Source organism: Jatropha curcas, chromosome 6, assembly GCF_041381405.1.
Source record: "Jatropha curcas cultivar XTBG-Jc1 chromosome 6, XTBG_Jcur_1.0, whole genome shotgun sequence".
Taxonomy (NCBI): Eukaryota; Viridiplantae; Streptophyta; class Magnoliopsida; order Malpighiales; family Euphorbiaceae; genus Jatropha; species Jatropha curcas.
Window position 1 is genome coordinate 2,969,539 of NC_143156.1, and position 9,804 is coordinate 2,979,342.

The following is a 9,804-nucleotide window of genomic DNA, read 5'->3' on the forward strand; positions in this document are numbered from 1 at the left end:
AAAATTATAGTACCAATTTCTTTTAAACTTGCATGAAAGAGATTGTTTCAATCATGATATGATATTAAAGAATAGCTACGAGGATATGAGTTAAACTAATAGACTTTGAACAAAAGTTGCAGCTAATAAGGAAAAATAAATCTAAAGTAGTAATTAACAGAATTAAAAATATTTGCTAAATTTATTTTTAAAAAATTTCAAAATTTAGACTCTTTTTTATTTACGCTTGTAATTAATATGGCCCCTTTTTGCAAAATTTATTAAAGAAAAAGTCAAATTTTAGATTTTTTTTTTTAACTATCTCTTTTTTGAATATGGCCCATTTATTAGTAGATGCTCCAATTTGAGAGCTTTGGTTAAAGTAAAAAAAAAGTCATAACCACTCTATTTTAACGTAATAATTTATTCTTTCTTTTAATAATAAAAATAACAATTATTATCTTAATTTCTTTAATCTGAGAAAAAAATAAACAAAAATAGTAAAAAAAATAAAAATAAAAGATATAATATTCACTTATTTTTCATTATTTTTCATCTCCAAACAGTTAATAATCATCTTACTAACAAATTCAATATAACATGTATCAAAAATCAAAATTTTCAATTTTTGTGTTGCCAAACAGAATTATCAAAGAAAAGAATAAAAATATTCGAATTCAAATTGCAAAAGCAAAAAATGCCAATTCTGGCCAAATTTCATATCCAAGAAAAAAAATTAACAATTTGCACATATCCAAAATGCTATAAAACAGAACCCCAAATCATTTTAGATCAACTAAATCCCTAAAATCCTGAACTATGAAAGCCATAAAGAGCATGACATGCCCCTTCGAGGCATAGATGAAGAAGAAAAGTATAGTAACAAAGCCAACAAAGAGGAATTTTGTGAAGAAAAAAGAAAGTTCAAAATTATGTCTCTTTCTTTTTCTTTTTCTACACGCAAATATTAAGATTTTAACATAGATTTGAAACCCGGTCGATACGACCAAATCGTTTAGAATATGTTTTTGCATTTATTATTTTTTTTTAAGAAAACGTTTTTATGGGCTTATCCAAATAGTTTTGGATTTTCAATTTCAGCCCAAAAGCCCACATTAAGGGCTAACACAAACAAACAACAGAACCACCACCTCGATCTTTCCATCCGGGCAGCCCGCAAACTCAATCCAGCGGTCAATATCGCTGCCCATTAGCAGCCCCAGATGGTTCTAGAATTCTCCACGTGTCATTACCTAACCCTTAACCTTCCCTCTCTAAGTATCTCTTTCGTTAGACCTTCCCTCACACTTCCTGTGTAAGCCTAAAACCCTTTCTCTTTGCTTCTCTTATCTTCTCTGCACTTCGCAGCCGTTGTATCCCACCACAGAGCAAGTCACAGGGTTTAATCCCAATTTTCTCTCTCTCCGTTTGTTAGGGTTTTAATTCCTGTTTCTCATCGTCAATTTTTTCAATCTAATTCCTTCAAAAACCCTAATTATGGCTTCCTCAACGGCTCAGATTCACGTTCTAGGCGGGTTTGGGTTTTCTTCATCTTCGTCGAGAAAACCCAGTTTCTCCTTTCAACCGAAATCTGTTTTCTTTGGTCAAAACCTACGGTCAAAAACGGCGGCATTTCTTAGACAGAGTAACACTACAAGGAGAAGGTATACTGGGCCCTTGAGGGTAGTGAATGAGAAGGTTGTGGGAATTGATCTTGGGACTACTAATTCTGCTGTTGCTGCTATGGAAGGAGGTAAGCCTACGATAGTGACCAACGCGGAGGGTCAGAGGACTACACCGTCGGTGGTGGCTTATACGAAGAACGGAGATAGACTTGTGGGGCAAATTGCAAAGAGGCAGGCGGTTGTGAATCCAGAGAATACTTTCTTCTCAGTCAAGAGGTTTATTGGGAGGAAGATGTCAGAAGTGGACGAGGAGTCGAAGCAGGTTTCTTATAAAGTGGTGAGAGATGAGAATGGTAATGTTAAATTGGATTGCCCAGCGATTGGTAAGCAGTTTGCTGCTGAGGAGATTTCAGCTCAGGTATATGAACATGTCTTTAATTCTGTTATTTATGGTTGATTCTTGTTAATTTTGTTATTATGTGTATGTTGATTCGTGGGAATATGTTTCTTTGGAATTTGATGTTTTTGCTTTGAGATAAAACCTTGTTTTGCTTCATTTTGCTCCAAAAAATTGGAAAATTTGCATTAAAGAGCTCGTACATAATGTGAAGTCTGTTACTGTGATTAACTTATTTGGTTTTGTACAAGAATTTAACTTAGGTTGTCAAATGAATAGATTTTCGATCTAAGAGGTTGCTTTTCTATGTTGTGTGGATTCCTCTTGTTTTATTTCTTCATTGAAGTTTTGCAATGGATTTATAAATGCATGATTCTACATTTACATTTTTCTTTGTTGTTGAGATACAGTTACCGTACGTTTTATGTTATGATATTATTGCTAATTGTTTGTTTAGGTCCTGAGAAAGCTAGTGGATGATGCGTCAAAATTTTTGAATGACAAAGTGACTAAAGCTGTAGTAACAGTGCCTGCATACTTCAATGATTCTCAGAGGACAGCTACAAAGGATGCCGGTCGAATTGCTGGGTTGGAAGTTCTTCGAATAATCAATGAACCCACTGCTGCTTCATTGGCATATGGGTTTGAAAAGAAGAACAATGAAACCATCCTAGTATTTGACCTTGGTGGTGGTACTTTTGATGTTTCAGGTACTCTTGATGTGACTTGAATTAATATGTTCTCTCATTCGCGTTTCTATTTTAGAAATATAGTCATGAAGTGAATCATTTTGTCTGATAATGCTTCCTGCTGATGCACGTATATATTATGTTATTTGTATCACATTGATGAGGTACAACATCATGGGAATGTAGTGTTTTATGTGTTGAGTAGGTGCCTAGTATTTGAATAAGAGGGAAAATTTTGCTTGACAATCAAAATTATTGTACTATTTTGAAATTTTGTATTTATTCACTAATTTTCTAATGCAGTGCTTGAGGTTGGTGATGGAGTTTTTGAAGTGCTCTCTACATCTGGAGACACACATTTGGGTGGTGATGACTTTGACAAGGTGGGTGTTTTTGCTTTAAGTATAGAATTAATGTCATACTCTTGCCATTCCTCTTACTTTTTCTGCTTGTATTGGTGATGGACATAATAGATTGAAATAAATCTATTTTTAGAGGTTGAATAATTCCATATTTATTTTGTGCAGAGAATTGTTGACTGGCTTGCAGCGAACTTCAAGAGAGACGAAGGCATTGATCTTTTGAAGGACAAACAAGCACTTCAGCGGTTGACTGAGACTGCTGAGAAAGCTAAAATGGAGTTGTCATCTTTGACTCAGACAAACATAAGGTATATATACTGTTCCTGTCGGTTTTCCTTAGTTTGACAAGTCGAAGTTTTGACTGACTGATGGGATAATATGTTGTTTTCTAGTTTGCCTTTCATTACTGCTACAGCTGATGGCCCCAAGCACATTGAGACTACCCTTACAAGAGCCAAATTTGAGGAATTGTGCTCTGATCTTCTGGACAGGTACTCAATAATTGCTACTTGGTTATTAATTATTGGCTGCTCACTGGTGTATGACTGCATTTCACTTGTTCATTAGTATGGTATTCTATTCATATTCTGAGTGTCTCAGTTAATAATTTGGATGATTTTGTCATGATCTTATTCTTATTCTTTTATTTTTTGAAGGCTTAAAACACCAGTTGAGAATTCCTTAAGGGATGCAAAACTCTCCATTAAAGATATTGATGAGGTGATACTTGTTGGTGGATCTACACGAATCCCAGCTGTACAGGAACTTGTAAAGAAAATGACTGGGAAGGATCCCAATGTCACTGTCAATCCGGATGAAGTAGTTGCCCTAGGGGCTGCAGTTCAGGTAATCCTACTCTCTCTTGACAGAATCTTGCGTGCTATACTAGTTATGTACCTTTTAGGTACTATTGAGTTGTGGTGTCATTTGTTCTTGAAGTTGACATATTCCAGTTCTCTGTCTAGGCTGGTGTCTTGTCTGGAGATGTCAGTGACATCGTGTTGTTGGATGTGACACCATTGTCACTTGGACTTGAGACACTTGGAGGGGTTATGACAAAAATCATTCCCAGAAACACTACACTGCCGACATCCAAATCTGAGGTTTTCTCAACTGCTGCAGATGGACAGACAAGTGTTGAAATCAATGTTCTTCAAGGTGAGAGGGAGTTTGTTAGGGACAATAAATCCCTTGGCAGCTTCCGCCTTGATGGTATCCCACCAGCACCACGAGGAGTGCCTCAAATTGAAGTGAAATTTGACATTGATGCCAATGGTATTCTCTCTGTCACTGCTGTTGATAAAGGCACCGGGAAGAAGCAAGACATCACCATTACTGGTGCTAGCACTCTGCCTAGCGATGAGGTATGTTGTCACCAAGCACAATCTGGCATTTATTATCACTCTTGAGATAAATATTGATTATTTTTGGTTGCAAATGGTATGTTAATTGATAAATACAATAGTGTCCTAGAAATTTTTAAGCATTAAATATTGTTGTTGGTAATCAGGTAACCAGCTAACTTGCCCCAATTAGACTCCTTAATCTGCATATCACATTTGATTTATCAGAACAACATTAGAGTTTAAAGGATATGTGGATGAATTGTTCAGGTTGAGAGGATGGTTAGTGAAGCTGAGAAGTTTGCAAAGGAGGACAAGGAGAAGAGGGATGCCATTGACACAAAGAACCAGGCAGATTCTGTTGTCTATCAGACTGAGAAGCAACTGAAAGAGTTAGGAGACAAAGTCCCAGCCCCTGTTAAAGAGAAGGTTGAGGCAAAACTGAAGGAGCTCAAGGATGCAATTGCCGATGGATCAACACAAGCAATGAAAGATGCCATGGCTGCCCTAAATCAAGAAGTAATGCAGCTTGGCCAGTCTCTTTACAACCAACCAGGTGCAGGTGGTGCTGGCCCTGCTCCTGGCAGTGAAGCTGGGCCTGGACCTTCAGATTCATCAAGCAAAGGACCTGATGGCGATGTTATTGACGCAGATTTCACTGACAGCAAGTGAGATGGCAAGATAGTTGGCTAGTTTTTGTGCCCCTTGCTGCTGATGTGTATAAGAAATTTGATTTTGCCTGGTCTGAGGGTTACTGCATTTCTAGACAACTTTTGCTCTTTGTGGAGTGATAAGGAAATCGTTTTTAGGAATATAGAGAACCAAGCAGCAAACAGCAAGCAACCCACAATAGTTAAAGAAAAGAACTTTGGGTGTTAAAGCCAGTGCACTTATTTATAGTGGTGTTTAGATTTAGTATGGCGGATTGTTCTTTATTGAATTACGCATTTGATTACTGAGATTCCCTAAATGTTCATTAATTAATAATTTTCACCTGATTATTGCAACCATAAATATGACTTTGATAATTTGCTTATGATGGGTTTATCTTGCTGCACGTTTACTGATCTTCTTGGTTCTTGGCATGAACCCAGCTTTTATTGGCTGTAGATCCTTTCTGAGGTTAAAAACATTTGAATATAGACATTTGATTTTGTGAAAGGGAGGTACAATGTGAAAAAGGAAAAAAAAAAAAACTCGAATTCAATTTAAATATATCTTCGATGAATGACTACTACATAAAAGGAATTCCAGAAATAAGAGATAAATCCTTCGCTACGCAGGGCCAGTCTTTGACACAAACAGAAATACTAGTACTTAGTATATGAGAGAATTGAAAACTTATGGGTTTCATATTTTAATAAATATTATCAAAAGAGACGGTGTACCAACGAAAACGACGTTGCTTTGTTTACAGTTAGTGTGTGGAAACCCTAAACCCTATTACTTTCTGCAGAACATCATTTTTTTTCCCTACTATTCTTTCCCTTCTTTGGATATTGTAATCGTCCAAATGATCGGAAATCCAATAGCTAAACGAGTTTCAAATCCCTCAACCAGACAGGCTTTTTTTCTATCATCATCTCCTTTCTCCACTTACTCCGGCGGCGGCGGCGGCCAGGGCCGTGGCCGTGGCCGTGGTGGCCCAATCTCCGGTCCTGGTCAATTCGACTTTACTGCACCGTCTAAGCCCGACACTAATGATTCAAAAACTGAGTCTTCAGATCGACCGCAGCAACCAGCAGGAATCGGTCATGGCCGTGGTAGGCCTCCAATTCTCCCTGCCTTTTCCTCCTTGATTTCCTCCTTAAAAACCTCTATATCCGCCACCGGGCGCGGCCGTGGGAATCTGCCTTCCGCCGTAGAATCTGGCGTTGGCCGTGGAAAGCTGGATAAGCCAGTTGCTGCTCCAACAAATCAAGAAGATGAAGAGAACCGTCATATCCGTTTTCGTCCAACGGTAGAACCCGGCGTTGGTCGTGGAAAACCGGATAAGCCGGTTGCTGCTTCAACAAATCAAGAAGATGAAGAGAATCGTCATATCCGTTTTCGTCCCACGGTAGAACCCGGCGTTGGTCGTGGAAAAACGGATAAGCCGGTTGCTGCTTCTACACAGCAAATAAAGGAAGAGAACCGTCATATCGGAGCTCGTTCCACGCCCAGGCCTAGGACTGTCCCTTCCAGAAAAGGACTCGAGTCCGATAAGCCCAAAGTTAGCCTTGAGGAGGCAACGAGAAGGGCGGTATCTATCCTAGAGCAGGGTGAGGATGATGGAGGTGGCGGAATAGGGCGTGGAAGGGGTAGTAGGGTAAGAGGTAGAGGGAGGGGGAGAGGGAGAGGAAGATGGGATCAGAGAGGGAGAATGGAGGATTCGGAGCCAGAATTTGCTACAGGTCTGTTCTTGGGAGACAATGCTGATGGTGAGAAGCTGGCGGAAAGGGTTGGTGTTGAGAATATGAACAAATTGATTGAAGGATTTGAAGAAATGAGTGAAAGAGTGCTGCCTTCGCCTATGCAGGATGCCTATTTGGAAGCCTTGCATACTAATTATATGGTGAGATTGCAAAACATCATAATCTATATCTGTTTATGGATTTTGATCGCTTATTTTGGTGAATGGATTTGTAATTATTGCGTGATATTTGTTCTTTCTGTTGTTAGATTGAATTTGAGCCCGAGTATTTGATGGGAGAGTTTGATCAAAATCCAGATATTGATGAGAAGCCGCCTTTACCTCTCCGAGATGTGCTGGAGAAGGTGAAGCCCTTCATAATGGCATATGATGGAATCCAAAGTCAAGAAGAGTGGGAGGTAGTTGCAGTTACATTTTCATTTATGACTTACTTGAAGTTCAATTCCTATGCTGTCAATGTATTTGTGCAACATTTTCTGCAATTCTTTAATTTTGACTTTTGCAGTCTGTAATGTGTTGTTTTGGTAATGGAATTCCCCTTCTCTTACATATGACTATCATTTTGCCGATGCTTGTTTGTTAACATCTTAAGCCTGGTTTAGTTCATTAACTAATAAGTGAAGCTCTCACAAAAAGAATGTATTTTGGAGTCATTATTGCACCTATTTTGTTTCATTCTGACAATTCAACATCTCTTACCAGCTTATTTTCAGCTTCTTTTGTGCTTCATTCATGATGTATTAGACCAATGTCACTAGTATTCTCTTGGTATATTTTGTTCTCTAGTGATGCTTGGTTTATATGGATCAAGTTAAGCCATATGCTTATTTGCACCTTAACATTATTGCATTATATTTTCGATATATTAGAAGTTGGGAACTAGTTTTGGTTGTTACAGAAAACAACTACCTTTTTTGGTTATTATGAAACCTCGATTCTTATACTAGCTTATACCATGCTTCATTTGTTGATATGTTAGTGCCCATGTCATTAGTATTTTTCTGGTGTTGTTAGCTTCCCAATCTATAGATCCATGGTTCACACCATTCAAGTTTTCCAATGTTCACACAGGTTCCCTTTTACACGTGCTTTAGGTAACCAGTCAGAATGACAGTAAATAAGGGAATTTGTTTTGGTTATAAACCTTGGGATATTTGTGAGTCAATAAGGGAATTCATTTATAGTGGCTGCAGCATCTGCATTTGGCTAGTTTGATATGTCTTTGATGTTCTGACTTCTCCAGGAAGTTGTTGAAGAAACAATGAAGAATGTCCCATTATTGAAAGAGATTGTGGATTACTACAGTGGACCTGACAGGGTTACGGCAAAGAAACAACAAGAGGAGTTAGAAAGAGTTGCTAAAACTATTCCTGCAAGTGCACCTGCTTCTGTGAAGCGCTTTGCTGATCGTGCGGTTCTTTCCCTTCAGGTTAGCATTCACTCTCCATGTCTTTTTTTTTTTTTTTTCTTTTCCATTTTGTTATTTGTGCTTAAGTCACAAAGAATAGCCTGGTTGAGAATTTTTTCCAAAACCTTCAAGTAATCTGTCTTAGGCATGGTAAACATTGCAATATGCCACTAGTACATTTCCTAATTTAAGATAGATCCCGCAGTCTACCATATTGTACCACTTTGACATGCATGTGATTAATGAGATTGCAATATTTAATTAAGGAAAACACAAACCAGTAGAATTTTAGTTAAGATTTAGTTGGCCCACAGTACAGTTCAAATAACTCCTTAATCTAATAAAGAGTAATTTCCTAGAGTATTTGGTTAGTAATGTTAAACGGTGCATCCTTTTCTTACATATGATGCCTGAGAGTCCCAAGAACAGATTTGTAGGGACCCTGGTCTAATGCTAGGTTATTTATTTGTTTACTATTGTTGATTGCTACATGTAAGTTCCAACCAGATTCCTTGGAACAGAACTCCCTAGACCAATTTACTCACTTTTGTATTTTATTTTTTTTTTTAATATATATTTGTTGCTGAATTTCAATAGAACCTGCATTGAGATTTTGTTTTTGCTCGATGGGTTTTTAATACCCAGTCTATTCTGCATCAGATTAGAAATTTGTTATGGGTGTTTATTGAAATTAGAAATGCACTCATATATATTTTTTCGGTGTGTGGTGTTGGGGAGTGGGGGCTGTGGGAGTTGGAGAATATACTAAGCCCGAAAAAGACTATTTTGATGGTAGGCCTCTCACCTTAGTACATACTCCTTTAGGAATTTAGTCAAAATAGAAAAAAGCTGTTCTCATCTTTTGTAGGTCTATACTTCCTGAAAATCCGAGGACACCTCTAATGATAATGTATAATTGTATCGAATACGCTATATGCTCTATATTGGATCCATATCTGATAACTTTGGCATCTGCATATTTCGATGTTGTGTAGTGGATGTGGATACATGGTACTCTCCTATTTGATTTAAACAAATTTGCTTTACAATATGGTTATGCATTTTTTTAAGGGTGCAATAATGAATTATGTTTTGTCTGTGATTCTGAGATAATCTGGAACTTTTCAATCTCTAAATTTTCAATGCAGAGCAACCCTGGCTGGGGATTTGACAGGAAATGTCAGTTCATGGATAAGCTTGCGAGGGAGGTTAATCAGTGTTACAACTAAAGGCTCTTAATTTACAATCATGATTTTTCCCCCAGTATTTTCAATTCCTGAGATCATGGATTACTATTGCAGGTTATTTACACTATTTTCTTAGACAGTGTATAATTCGTTTTGACAGTTAGTGTTGTTTAGAATTTGCTGCTTGTGTCTACACATGTAATAATTCAATAAAGTTTCCAGTAAGAAGTTTTAGTGCATGATAATAATCCTCTTTCCTGCTGTTTAACTGATCATGCTTGCTATTCGTGTCGACTGCACTCTATTTGTGATTCGAAGCAGTAGGGGGCTGATCCAATCTTAAGACTTGAAATTCATTGTAAACTTGTGTTCTATTTCATATCTTCTTTGTTGGTGCTACT

General features: G+C 37.6%; 2 protein-coding genes across 2 annotated transcripts; both read left to right on the forward strand.

The window, feature by feature from the left end:
• The first annotated feature begins 1,289 nt into the window (after positions 1 to 1,289).
• On the forward strand, positions 1,290 to 5,431 carry CPHSC70-1 (chloroplast heat shock protein 70-1). Its single transcript, XM_089722496.1, has 8 exons — positions 1,290 to 2,022; positions 2,459 to 2,711; positions 2,994 to 3,073; positions 3,218 to 3,360; positions 3,445 to 3,543; positions 3,709 to 3,898; positions 4,018 to 4,416; positions 4,666 to 5,431. Exons 1-8 carry the CDS (start codon positions 1,477 to 1,479, stop codon positions 5,065 to 5,067), a joined length of 2,112 nt encoding a protein of 703 aa, XP_089578622.1. The 5' UTR covers positions 1,290 to 1,476; the 3' UTR covers positions 5,068 to 5,431.
• A 240-nt stretch (positions 5,432 to 5,671) lies between these two features.
• Positions 5,672 to 9,802, forward strand: LOC105629668 (hydroxyproline-rich glycoprotein family protein). The gene is made up of 4 exons (XM_012211290.4): positions 5,672 to 6,949; positions 7,057 to 7,206; positions 8,052 to 8,237; positions 9,365 to 9,802. Exons 1-4 carry the CDS (start codon positions 5,720 to 5,722, stop codon positions 9,443 to 9,445), a joined length of 1,647 nt encoding a protein of 548 aa, XP_012066680.1. The 5' UTR covers positions 5,672 to 5,719; the 3' UTR covers positions 9,446 to 9,802.
• The last annotated feature ends 2 nt before the right edge of the window (positions 9,803 to 9,804 follow it).

Coding starts and splice junctions, on each gene's coding strand:
- CPHSC70-1 (XM_089722496.1), top strand. CDS start 1,477: ATGGCTTCCTCAACGGCTCAGATTCACGTTCTAGGCGGGTTTGGGTTT. Junction 2,023..2,458: donor CTGAGGAGATTTCAGCTCAG/GTATATGAACAT, acceptor TTGTTTGTTTAG/GTCCTGAGAAAGCTAGTGGA. Junction 3,361..3,444: donor TTGACTCAGACAAACATAAG/GTATATATACTG, acceptor GTTGTTTTCTAG/TTTGCCTTTCATTACTGCTA.
- LOC105629668 (XM_012211290.4), top strand. CDS start 5,720: ATGAGAGAATTGAAAACTTATGGGTTTCATATTTTAATAAATATTATC. Junction 6,950..7,056: donor CCTTGCATACTAATTATATG/GTGAGATTGCAA, acceptor TTCTGTTGTTAG/ATTGAATTTGAGCCCGAGTA. Junction 8,238..9,364: donor GTGCGGTTCTTTCCCTTCAG/GTTAGCATTCAC, acceptor TTTTCAATGCAG/AGCAACCCTGGCTGGGGATT.